The sequence below is a fragment of the Microplitis mediator genome, chromosome 10 (assembly GCF_029852145.1).
Source record: "Microplitis mediator isolate UGA2020A chromosome 10, iyMicMedi2.1, whole genome shotgun sequence".
NCBI lineage: Eukaryota > Metazoa > Arthropoda > Insecta > Hymenoptera > Braconidae > Microplitis > Microplitis mediator.
In genome coordinates this window covers 6,216,494-6,230,685 of record NC_079978.1, presented here as the reverse complement: position 1 = coordinate 6,230,685, position 14,192 = coordinate 6,216,494, and the positions used below count along the sequence as shown (strand labels likewise).

The 14,192-nt window shown below is 34.3% G+C and overlaps 1 protein-coding gene across 1 annotated transcript; it reads left to right on the top strand.

Moving 5' to 3' along the window:
- The first annotated feature begins 6,377 nt into the window (after positions 1 to 6,377).
- Positions 6,378 to 11,034, top strand: LOC130676107 (5-phosphohydroxy-L-lysine phospho-lyase). The gene is made up of 9 exons (XM_057482105.1): positions 6,378 to 7,012; positions 7,128 to 7,232; positions 8,189 to 8,307; positions 8,386 to 8,620; positions 9,231 to 9,321; positions 9,575 to 9,783; positions 9,876 to 10,101; positions 10,287 to 10,685; positions 10,762 to 11,034. Exons 2-9 carry the CDS (start codon positions 7,144 to 7,146, stop codon positions 10,864 to 10,866), a joined length of 1,473 nt encoding a protein of 490 aa, XP_057338088.1. The 5' UTR covers positions 6,378 to 7,012; positions 7,128 to 7,143; the 3' UTR covers positions 10,867 to 11,034.
- The last annotated feature ends 3,158 nt before the right edge of the window (positions 11,035 to 14,192 follow it).

Genomic DNA, 14,192 nt, shown 5'->3' with positions numbered 1-14,192 from the left:
AGTGATAGATACACAGTAATACAAAGTACTTTAATAAAAACAGTTGTTAATAATTAACTTCTACATCCTCGCGGGCGGCCTGAACGCGCGATCGCTGGCCTGGGGTGATCGAACAACGAACACCAGGGGAAGACAGCTGGTGAGTTGGATGAACAATGCCATGATTAGGGGCCATCCATAAATTACGTCACACGAATTTTAGGACTTTTGAACCCCTCCCCCCGTCCTTGTCACTGGTTGTCACATTTTTATTACCCCCCCCCCCCCCCCCCGTGACGTGACGTCACACATTTTTTAAATTTATGCATAAATTTAAAAAATAATCAAAAGAAAACAGCTATCTTCATTTTTTTGCTTATTTTTATTAAATAATCTAATAAAATCAACATAAAGTTCAACATTTCAGATAACCGAAAAAACAAACGACTAGTTCGAAAACAATAAACGGCTAAGTATGTTAATTAAAGATAAAAAACTTAATTATCTAGTGTTCATGGACTTTGGACCCACTCTTTTATATTCTCTATTACTGGTAAATCAGGTACTTCATTTTCGTTTTGAATTTGAACGTCAGGAACATCCTTAGTATCGAGATTATTTGAGTGTCTCACTTGCATTACAACGCCGCTCCAGAAGTTAAATGACGTTGCATGAGAGATAATTTCATAGCGAGAATGCTAAATTATTAATAAATATAGATCAAGTTCGTAAATTTTTAAAGTTTTTTTATTCACATCTGAACTTCGCGTTTTAGTATTTTAAATTTTAACATGCGACGTCACAAAACTACTGACCCCCCCCCCATGCCCCTTGTCACACTAGGTCACATTTCGGTGAAACCCCCACTCCCCATTAACGTGTGACGTAATTTATGGATGACCCCTTAACTTCAAAGCTCGGCTCTTAGTTCCAGAAGAGCCATCCTTCAAACTAGCTGGATCTTTCTGGACATCAGCCTGGTTGACAGCAGAACAAACCTATCCGGAGTAAACAACAACAGGGTAAAAATCCTGAATTATGATAATGATCACAACGCGATCACGTTTGGAGCACAAATCAATATCAAGCCATTCCGCACAGAAAAACCGTGAAGTACCTGGGGGTCAACCTTGACTACCTCATGAGGTTGAATGAGCACGTCACCACTCAGCTCAAAAAAGTAAGGAACATATTATAACACCTCTCCCTGATCCCCGTGCCAAGTGATCAGCGAGCAGGGTTAAGAACAAATATAATATATAATTATTAATAATAAGAGTATAATTACCGTAATCTCAGGGGTGGACAAAACTCACCGGGCACGCGGTGTACTTACTCAACTACTTATTACTAAATAAAATTAAGGATATTTATACGTATATTAATAATACAGTGTTCATATATAATTATATTTTATTGATAAAAATATTCAATGAGTTACATATTATTTAATGAAGAACATGTGTAGAAAAGTAATAATAAAGAGAGTTAATTGAAAACGCTAGAGAGGTTGCCAGAAGGGCCTAGAACCGTACAGAGCAGAAAGAGAGGAAAATACTCACGTATCATTTACTAATCAACAAGAACTTTTAATATCAATCGTTATTAATCAATAAACAAGAGTATAAAACTTACAGTTGGTATAATACGCCTTGACATCCTGGTAGACAACTCACAAATTAACTAATATAAATGTTATTAACAAAACTGTGACAATTGTACGTTTAAAGGAAAAGATGTTGTTGAGTAGAGTGAACTCCTCTGAATGAACCAATCTACCGGCCTCGATAAGAATTGAGGGCCTCAGGCCCTACTGAGCAGCGACAGCGCGCATGGCTCCGAAAGCAACCGACCCGACCCGAGGCTTCTGGCGAAAAGCTTCGGGGTATTCAAACCACCCCGTTACAATATTCTATGCCCATGGGTATCCGTTCCACAACAAATATCTTAGCAGAAAGGCAAAGATCATCTGTTACTTACTGCTAGTCAGACCGGTAATCACCTATGCGGCACCAATATGGTGGAATATATCCCATACACTGATGGAACAGTTGCGGATATTTGAGCGACATTGCCTCCGAGCATGCACGAGGATCTACAGGTCACCAGAATCTAACTACACGAAGTACATACCCTGTGGCACACTATACGAAGTCGCCAACATCCCGAGGATTAACTCGTTCATAATGAAGCTCATGAGAGATCATTTCAGCAAGTTACCACAGAGCAAGAATACAATCATCCAGGAACTTAGCAGAGTTGATGACGAAAAGGCCAGCAAATATAATGAGCAGGGATACTTACCTCCACAATACTTCATGTACTTCGATTAAACAGGCGTAATCCAAGACCAGAATAACGTTCCAGTGTTGTACCACTGGAAAAGAAGCCGAGCCAATAAAAGAATTGCGCTGAAATTTTCATTGGCACAACCGACTCGGGACATAATCGACTTCCGCAGACTGGATGCTGAAAAATACTGGTGGCTGGCAGGGGATGCCACATTCCGGAGTTACGAGCTAGAAAACGACGTTGGTTCGAAGCGCTGGCATGAGAAGGCCAGAACAACGGAGAGAGCTAAAAAAATAGCAGCTCTTGTACATACTGTAAATAGTCCTGTGTATATATCCCCCCGTCTTCTTTTCCTTCTCTCCTTCACCATTACTCTAATTTACTTACCAATGGTGGTTTCACTAAATTTTCCCACCAAAATACCACACAAACGTAGCCTGAGAAGGCAACAAAAACCCAACTGAACCTCTTCAAAGACCTGAAATTAAAACGGAAAGGGCACGAGAAGCACGGATGGTGTCCGGTGCTCATCATCAATAAGAAGCAAATATTCTGGTTTTTTTTAGATAATTTATTTGACCTAATCTTAAGTACTCCATGAGATGTACTGAAAGAAATAAATATGATTATTTAAAAAAAAAAAAAACTGACAAGAAATCAGATTCCCTCTGGGAGCGTAGATTCGAGTCCTACCGACTGCGGATTTTTTTTAAATTTTTGTATACAATCCAAATTTCTTAAAAAATATATTATTATATTAATGAAAATGCCTTATTATCATTTTTTATTCAAATTTAAACAACAATAATTTTTATTACTCGGTTGCTAAATGATATGACAAGTAATAGATACACAGTAATACGAAGTACTTTAATAAAAACAGTTGTTAATAATTAATGCAACTGATATGATAATGAGAAACATTAACTTGTTTTATCATAATACATTTCTCATCGTGACATTGTATAAATTATCATGGCAATTATCTACAGGTAATTAACCAAATACCCTTGTCACTTAGCTAAGATATCGGTGTAATTGCATATTTAACATTTAAACTCTCGAGCTGTTTATATCTGACACTAATTATTAATCACTCATCTTTGTTTGATCAAATTAGTAAATCATTTAAAAGACTTGAACAGTATCGTAACTATTATCAACAGAAGTCACTGTTGAATTAAAAAAAACATCTGGGTTTATCAAGTGCTTGCACACTCGCTAAAAAATTAATCATCTGTATCTTTACACAAACAAATATAAATCTGAAGAGATAATGCCTATCATTTTACGAATGACGTTATTGACGTAATCTGTGGAAATTTTTCTGACCGATAACTTTAAACGTGGGTGTGTATTGTAATCTACACTCAATAAATATAAATGATTAATCAATTTAAACTTATTAATAAAATTAAATTTTGTATATATGCATATATAAATTTATCAATTATTATAATTCACACTTAATACTAGCGTTCGGTTATTGAAGAGTTTATTTCATTGTTTGATAACGTTAAATCACGTGGGCATCACATATATTTATCATGATCGTAACAATCACGTTGCGTGACCACGTGTACTGAGCTGTATTTATTATTAATCTCCATAACAAATTTTTTTTATTACAATTCTAGAAAAATCATTCAACATCTCAAGCTATTTACATATTTTTTTGCGATCCATGTCATTACTGTTACTTCATAATTGCCCACCTCATGCGCAATCACGCCGTTTGTGCGCCTTAGGATCGTAATGATTTTTTAGACTAATTTATTACTTCTAAAGCCTTGGATGTAATGAAATTCTCTTGAGAGGATATGCCATCTATTCTCTTTCTCACACACATGTGAACAAACGAAGCAGTCCTTGTTACACTTACATTAGCAAATGGATATTTCACATGAGTTGTTCTCAGATAGAAACTGAAATTTCCGAATGAGAAGCATTTCATTCGATAAATAGTAATTTTACGCATCAAATGAAATATTTTATTTAATGATTTGGGTCCTTGTCTATGAAAAAGACTCAAATATTGTTAAATAATATTAATAAAATATTATTAATAAAAAATAACTCGAGTAAATAAAATCGAAGTAAAAACTCGTGTATTACATTACTAATCAACTGATACGCATACACACACACACATATTCGGGGACACACTCACACACACACACACACACACACACGCACTCGCACACATTCGCACATCTGAACACACACACGCACACATTCGCACAAACACGCTCTTGCACACACGCACACACTTTAAATTCATTTAAATGTTAAAACTTCGGACCGGAGTGAATTAGGAGTGAAATAAAATCCGCGTCACTCCAAGATCACTCCGCTAAAAAAAACTCCCAATTCACTCCGCATACGCAGTGATTTTTTAAAAAACTCCGGAACTCCGAGTGGCGGAGTAAATGCGGAGTTAATTCGGATTGAAATTAAATCCGGATTCACTCCCGATTTTTTACAGTGTACAAAGTAGCGTGAGCAAGTATATACAAAAAGAAATAGGAATTATTATATAAATACAGTTTATTCTATTTTTTTCGCACGTAAAAATTTTCATTATTATAAATTTTCATGTTTAGCTATGATACGATTCAACTAAACCCATATATACATCATTTTTAGACGTTTCTTAATGTCGATAAAATTATCTACTTTTTTTCTTACTTTCCCTGATTAATGTGTAGTAAAAATAATCAGTATAATATATTTATGAATGCCGAAGGAAAATAAACAGAAATACATATGAGATGGACAAGAAAAATAAATAAAGTAAAAGTAAATAATATAAATATTGATAAGAGGTCAGTAGGAAAAAAACGATTCACGTGCTGATCGAGAGGCCACACGTGTTCCTAGTTATTACGATACAATAGAACAAATGTAGATATGACTGTATTTATGCAGGTGCATTGACGGCGAAAAGAGAACGTCGATAAAGTCTACTAAGACAATATTTAACTTTACTCTTGAAACAAAAAGTTATCAATACACATATGTGCATACACATTAACTTTTTTTTATTCAATGAAATTACGAAATCGCGTTATCGTAATGGAAATTTCTTCATTAGCAGTAATTTCGAAATTGCGAAATTTAAATCAAATAGACTTAAGTATGGAAATTTTTAAATTTAAATATTTTTTTCCAATAAATTGTAATTATTATTTGTATAGTCTAATAAAAAAATTAAAGTGATAAATCGATTGAACGCAGTAGAGCGATACTAATTTAGTGATGTGAGAACCGAAGCGATGCGGAATGTACATATTTGTGCTGCTCGTCGAATAAAACGAACGAGAGCGGGAGTGTGTAGATCTATCGAAAAGTGCAGTAGCGAATAGTGTGCAAAGGGAGTTAACAAATTGCTGTCAACGAAAATCAATTTAAATCTCACTATAACTGATGCTTCTGAAACTGTTATCATTTAAGCTGATTAAGTAGTTTCGTACTTTTGCGAATCGGACTCGATTTGTTTAGATTTTTATCTTCAATTGAAAATACTTTATTCGAAAGTAAGCATACAGCCATCGGCAAAAAATTCATTGACAGGAACAATAGGTCAAGTGATATTTTAAAAGTTCTTATGGCGTCCATAAAATAAAATAAAGTCTGAGTAGTTGGAGCATAAGCTAATCAGCCTCCGCTCCAATCCAGTTTTATCTGATCTACATTAATCCATCTAAATAAATCTATATCGGAATTAGGAAACATTTATACGAGTGATTTATTTACTCAGATAACAGAGTTTGCACTTCTACAATGTATATAATAAATATGTATTCTTTGTGCCGTATTATCAACAATATTTTTAATAAATTTATTTAAAAGTCTAATTGGATCGACTGGGATAAAAATATATTTATAAGTATAAACGTTTGATCACAATTAGAACGAGCCTCCTTCACGTGACAACAATCTCCCACAATGACCCTCGGTCGTTGATTTGATAACATAACTATTTGCGTCTTAGATTACAATTCTTATCACCGATTTTCTTTCATTACAATGTCGCAACTTCGCTACGCGCTAAATTATTATAACGACTGTCAAACAAATTAATTAAACAATTTATTGTCCATTCGTCTGGTCAATAAAAAATACTTAAAAAAATGTTTTCAGACTACTGTTGAAGGTGACCCATTCCAATTCAAAGGTCACCGATAAAATGACTTTAATTCGTGATGATTTAATGATTGAATAAATTGTATAAACGACCTGTTATATCAGTTGGTATTTGTAGTTATTATTAAGTATTACTATTAGTATTAGTATTAGTATTAGTATTAGTATTTCCTTGGACTTGGAGAGTTGGTGGCTGAGGGGCAGGACATGTTTAAGTGGTAAGCTCATGCTATCGGACGCCGGGGGACGGAAGACGCTAAATGAAACGTGTAGTGTGAGAAGTGTAAGTAGATACGGCTTAAACAAACTTTGCTCGGTATAGTCATACATTATGTATATGCTAGACTTTCATATATACGTATATATATTGATAACGTATATAGATATGTTTTGTGGGGATCTAGCGTAGCGTAGTTTGAATAGCAGCTGAGCGGGAGGATTTCACGCGAATGCGCGCGCAGATCCCCGCTTTTTTCCCGCCAACTTACGGATCCTATATATGACGTCACCATTATAGGTCGGGACGCTTTCAGCAGAAGCTGACAATTGCTTTCGGAAGCTGAGGAATCATCATCTTTTACTGGCTATTCTTAAGGTTTGATTTTTATTATTATTTATTTTTTATTCACTCTGTTTAATTTTTTTTGACAAATTATTTTAATACTTTTTTTTTTCTTTATAATTGACAATTTAAAATTGTGTTTATGTAGACTTTTTTTTTTTTAAATGGCACCGACAACTGCAACAAGTTCTTCGGAATCACTCGAACAAATGCCTAAAAATGACACTCTCAAATTACGAGAGAGGCATATTGGGTAAGTTATGATTTCATTTAATTGCTTAGACAATTTAAAAAAAAAAAAAAAAAAAAAAATAGTCGCTTATCATTGATTTTAAATAAAACAAAAAAAAAAAAAACAGGTTAAAATATTATCAGGGATTTCGTGAATTTATCGCAGGCATTATTATGGTCGGGTTGATAACGTTGCGGATGACGCCGGTTGAATCGATCATCAGTATATAGAAGCGCCGCAAATTAGCATATTATCACTGGGATAAGTGAGAATTGGGTCGTATGTGATAAAATGTCACGAGCATATGATAATTCATAGGTCCAAATGCCGACAATGAGATTCTACATCCCACCTCATGCCCGTTCAGCCTCGTCTATAATATAATTCATATATTATTTCACACACTAGTTAACTGATGTGATAGCTAAAGCTGCAATCCGCTCTAAACTCTGCCCTTCTCACTTTCAATTCGCTACTTACCCTCCATTGATTTGTCTCTCTCATCCCGGAACAGAACCCCTCGAAATACTTAAGTGTATCTGGGATTTATAAATCCCTCATTTAATATAAAGTTAACCCGTTTAACCGATGCATCAGTACTTTGGCTAGTTTAACCGCACACGTACTCACCTTTCGTCTCCTCGATATCACATGGGAAATCATTATCGTCACTACGTGAGTAACTTTTGAACCTCTGCGGAAATATTCCATCAACAAACATGTTCAACAAACTTTTAAGTAATCGATTCAATTTATGTGATTAGATCAAGTCCATGTTTATCTCAACACATTATATCACATTATGTTTATTATAAAATAAATTTTCAAGGTAATCGATACCCGATATTAACATTACATGGAAAAATTTTATCCCTGATAAAAACACGTCGCGATAAAAATTTATCTGCTTAATTTTTAATCATAATTAGCTTTTTTTTCATTTTATTTTGAAAGGTGATAAAAAAAATTGATTACAGGCAATCGTGTAAGCTCTTTTATCGATCAAATCCTTTGAAGATTGTCAAAGCAACTGGGCAGTACATGTACAATGAACGGGGGGAATGTTACCTCGATTGTATCAACAATGTGGCGCATGGTAAAAAATTAACGCTCTTTGTAAATACATTTTTCATTTTACAGATAGAAAATTGAATAGATAAATAAAATTTTTTAGTTGGACATTGTCATCCAGAGGTTGTAAAAGCCGGTCAACAACAGATGTCATTATTGAGTACCAATAATCGTTTTCTGCATGACAATTTAGTAGTCTGTGCCCGTCGATTGACTTCACTGCTACCGGAGCCGCTGTCTGTTTGTTTTCTCGTTAATTCCGGAAGCGAGGCGAACGATCTGGCACTCAGATTGTCCGAGGCACACACTGGCAATAAAGACGTTATTGCTCTAGATCAGTAAGTAATCGCAACTTGTTGATTGGAACTGTAATTTTATGGACACATTAGCGAAAAGAAATTAGAAATGTCGAAAATTTATCCGGGGATTGCTATGGATTGCAAGGTGTCCTGGGCCTGGATATTATTTATTTGGACCTGTCCCCGAGATCTCGTGATACAGAGCTAAACAATACTAATGCTATCGTTATTTTGTTTTTGTTGTTTACAGTTTTGAGTTAGCAGTCTAGGCACGAATTTCAGAGGATTGAGGCTACAAGTTTTGTTACTAAAAACGTACGTCTGCCAAGTATGAGAGAGAACTCGGAGTATTACTTTTTCCGCATTGGCGGAAGTCTATCATCCACATAATCCTCTTGTCATTTTAGGTGACACAAGATTACGTACGTGGGATGTATGCATAAGTCTTACAGTCATGATAAAAAATTGAAAATAATAACAACGATAAATAAAACTAAAAACTTTGAATTAAATATTGGAAATTTTTCAGTTTACGATATTTCGAAAACGAGTATTTAGCCCAGGTCTTGGAGATGATCGATAAAAAAAAACGCTTTAATCATAACGATGTAAGAAATGTAGAGGTAACGTCTGATTCGTCTGATTTTAGTGCTTATCACGGACACTTGACCTCGCTGATCGATATCTCACCCTACAAGTTCAATCAACTGGAGAACGGGAAAAAGGAGTGGGTGCACGTGGTAAGAATGCAAACGTCGCTTTCTCCCTTATACAATTTAATCGGGCGTCTTTTAGCTTTTTATCCTCATCCTTCTTTTCCAACCTCTTCCTGAGCAGCTCCTTCACAGTTTCTCGAGTTCTCCAATTGCAATGGATGTAATAGAGACCTACTAAGTGCTGATTGTTAATCCCCTGCACGCACTCAAATCCCAGTCTCTCAAATTCTTCTTTTTTGACGTTATTTTATTTTATTTTTCTTTTCGTTACTCTAAGGCTCCTTGTCCGGATGTCTATCGCGGAAAATATCGAGACGTGGACTATCCAGGTGAGGATCTCGGAGAAAAGTACGCGAACGATGTAAAGAGGATTTGCGATAACGTTAAGTCTCAAGGACGGGGTATTCGTGCATTCATCGCCGAAAGTCTTGTATCCGTTGGCGGGCAAATAATTCCCCCGTTAAATTATTTCAAAAATGTCTACCGGTGAGTTTATTTCTGCTTGCCATTGACAAGGAACTCTGCTTTAAATTAAAACTATTACTGAACATCAGAAATAAATGTTTACATAATTGCAGCCACGTACGTCAAGCCGGGGGTTTGTGTATCGCAGATGAAGTTCAAGTTGGGTTCGGTAGGGTGGGATCACACATGTGGGCATTCCAACTTTACGGCGAGGACGTAATACCGGACATTGTAACGATCGGTAAACCAATGGGAAATGGGCATCCTGTGGCCGCAGTTATAACAACTCAGGAGATTGCCGCCAGTTTTAAAAGTACCGGGCTCGAGTACTTTAATACGGTAAACAATTTATTTACACTTACATTTATTTACAAACTTTATATCCCCGTTTTTGTGACACTTAAGTGTGACAACAATTTTATTTTATTATCAATCCATAAACTGTTACCCGGCTTTTACTCCATACCTTCCAACAATTTATCGCTTTCTCGGGCTAAATAACTAATAACTATTTATACATTTAGTACGGGGGTAATCCGGTATCATGTGCGATAGCAAATGCAGTAATGGAAGTAATTGAAAAGGAAGGTCTTCAAAAGCACGCAGCAAGAGTTGGCAGTTACTTGTTGAATGAATTAATTAAATTATCCCGAAGACGTACTATTATTGGAGATGTACGTGGTGTCGGATTATTTATTGGAATTGAGTTGGTACGTGATCGTGAGCTGAGAACTCCAGCCACGGCGGAGGCCAAGCACGTCGTATCTAGAATGAAGGACGAAAAAATTCTTGTAAGCAGCGACGGACCTGATAATAATATTCTGAAATTAAAACCGCCGATGGTTTTCTCAATTGAAAATGCCGATCATCTTGTACAGACGCTCGACTACATTTTGCAAGAGGTTGAAGTTGATATTGATCAAGTATGTATTTAATATTAGTCATAATCTCAGTTTGAAAAGCCAAAGGAGGGTTAATATTTTTTGTTTATTTATCGAGGTAATTGAACCGACGACCGCGATATTGGAGGCAGTCATCTCGGCGGTAGATATCGATCCCTCGATATCACAGCCAACTAAATCCGTGGCCATTCGAGCGAACTAGGTGACTTAGTCATCAATTATTTTCAGAATATTCATCTTTGATGCAACTCCTCATCATTATTATTAATTAATTATTTTAGTAATTAATTATTATAATTTATATATAAATTTTCTAAAGTTATAATAGTGTAAATAGATTTGTAAATAAATAAACAATGAAGTAATTGTAGTCTGTAGTAAAAATAATTCACTTAATTTAGACAAATAACTGACCTGATCTTCTATAAAATCACCAATGGATTGATTGATTTGCATGATATACTAGGAGGCTTTGGTATAGTCTGTAATGAACCGTGTCTCAGGAGCAATCGAATAATTATCACGCTAAGATCTAATAAAAACTACGTAATTAATGGACCGTACAATAGAATAGCTAACCAAGTCAACGAGTTCAATTCGGACATCGATTTTATTGGTGGATCTCTTCCGTTTTTTCACTCAAAAATTAAAAATCTTCTTAATAATTAATCAAGTTTTTCCTTTCCTCAGTCAAAAACGTCAACTCGTGTAAAAAAAATTCGTTCCAAAAAGATTCAAAAAAAGTTCCGCGTGTGGAACTTTTAAACATAAGACAGATTAGAACTTCGAATAGAACTTTTTTGGAACGTTAGTAATTTTAATGGTACACTGAGAGAAAAAAAAATAACTTTTTTTAAGTATATAAATGTTTGTATCCTACCGAGTAAATAATTGTTTAATTTTAGTAAAAATGTACTCCGATCAAGTATATTTTCTTAAAATAAGTATAGAAATTCTTAAATGAAGAAAATATTACTCGGTTGAAGTACATATTTACTATAATTGAGAATGTTATTTGTTTGTATAGTACCGAGTAAATATTTCTTTAAATGAAGTATTTATACTTGGAAAAAGTTTTTTTTTTTCAGTGTAAAAAAAAAAGTTTTATGAGTGAATTTAGAGTCACAAAAGGACGTTCTTGGAAATTTTTTGGAATTTTATATGGACATTCCAAAAAAGTTCCATAATGACCACTTTTGACCTTTTTCGGAAGCTAATGAAGACGTTCAAAAAACATTCAAAAATAGCCCAAAAATTGTTATTTAAAAAAAAAAACCGGGTATAGGAAAAAAATAAGCTGAGTAAAGATTATATACCATGTGAAAAGCGGTGCCTACATACATGGTGAATTTGCCAAAAAAAAAAAAGTCGTTATTTTAAAAATCACTTCTTTTGCATCTTTTGTAGAATAAAGACGTTCTAAAAATGTTTTTTTAGACAGTATTACGTTCTGTCTCTTCTCTGGGTTTTCATAGACTTCTTTAGACAGTTATTAATTCAGTCTCTTCTCTGGGATTTCTCTGGGTTTTCATAGACTTCTTTAGACAGTTATAAATTGGCATTTACATGCCAAAATAGTTCAAAAATCACTACTGTTGAATTTTTTATAGAACTAAAAAAAACGTTCTTAAAAAATTCCAAAAAAGTTCCACGAACGTCCTTTTTGACTTTAAATTCGCTCATGAAAACTTTTTTTTTACCATTAAAATGACTAACGCTTCAAAAAAGTTTCATTCGAAGTTCTAATTTGTCTCATGTTTGGAAGTTCCACTTCCGGAACTTTTTTGGAATCTTTTTGGAACGAATTTTTTTTACACTTTAAAGTTTATTTATAATTGAATATTTTTCTACTTTCAAATCATAGTTTTCCTTATATTTGTAACTATAATTTGTAACGATATTAATAAATATTAAATATTGAAGCTTTGATATTTTTACATAAATTAATTCTACCGCAATTTGGTTGTTTCTGGGCTTGTTGCTAAATAAAAAATGAAATCATTGGTTAAGTGAATTTGAATATTTAAAAACAGAATAAAATATCGTTAAAATGAAATCTTTTATTAAACAGATAAGAAGCAAGCAAGCGAACAAGTCAACTGTTGGAGCTGATGTTGAATTTCATAAGATTTCCTTGTACTTGATGAAATCTGGGCAAGTGAGGACGCGACAGTAGAGTTACGTTGAATAAGAAATTAAATTTAAAGTCAGTGGGAAAGAGAAGTGGAAATTAATAAGAGACCGGGAGAAACTGCTGTCATGAGCGCAGTCTGTAAAAGGTTAATCTTAATGTATAAAACGTTAACTAAATCAAGGAAGGAAGTAAGAATAGAAGGGCTGAGTGTTGTAAGCCTTCGAAAAGTTAAACTATTAAGACAACTCATCATTCCTCCTTCAGATACAAGACATCCGACACTTTTCTTACTCTTCTGCTCGTCTATCCTCTTACACTTATTTATCTTCATGCCACTGCAGGTGGTTGTTTCTCTCATATCGCGCGAGCTGTATAATACAAATGCAACTTTCTGTTCAGTAAAATATCCAGGACGCGAGACGTAAGACGTAAAACTCAGATTACATTTATAACAATAAAGTCCTCTGGATCCTGGTACAGTTACTGGGGAAGATAACTCGAGGCGTAAAATAAAAAATTTCGTAGCTCGCAATGTTCTTAAGGGATTTTGGGTATTACTCAAGTTTATACAACTTTGGCTTTTGTAAATTTTTCGCTTCAGTGCAGAGGAAAAATTGATAAAAATAAAAGAGTATAATAATAATATAAATAAACTGAAAGCATTGAAAAAAATTACCAAGATCAATACGAGCTTTGTTTGAGATTTTTTCGCGGGCACAAAACATCTGAGTTAACTTTGGCAAATGAGTAGTTTGAGTGAAACATTAGAGCAAGTAAAAGTGCGGGAAAGTTTGGCAGGACAATGAGAAAAGCGCATAATGTTGTAAGTACGGTGGGTTGTTCTTGTACCGGAACAGATGGGCAAGCCGCGAGAGTGGCAAACACTGTAATCAAGGATGAAAACGCGACGTTACTGAGATGTTGCTGTACTTCCGTCCTACGGCAAAAACTTGAGAAAGATCGTTGGCTCTTGGTCTCGGTCTACAGTTTTTTTTTCAGTTGTTTAAAAGAATTTTTTACTGCAATTTAATTATTAATTTCAGAACTTGGTATTTTTATTTTTTTTTCTTAAAACTGATGATAAATTGACTGAAATATTGAAAAATTTAATGATTAATTAAATTAGCGAATGTAGAAGTTGAGTAAATATTTGAAAGGTTTCCCGTATTGTAGAAGTTAAATAACTTGAACTTAAGTATCTGACTTTTAATTAAGTAGTTATAAAAAAATCACGAAATATAATAAATGAAATCAATTATTACTTAGTGAAATTAATTATTAACTGGAATTGAGATGGCAGAGTTATAGTTGCCAATGCGCAAAATATAATTTGAATGAAATTTCAGTTGCTAGAGTTTAATTAACATTTAATGTATAAAAGTAGAATCGGTCAG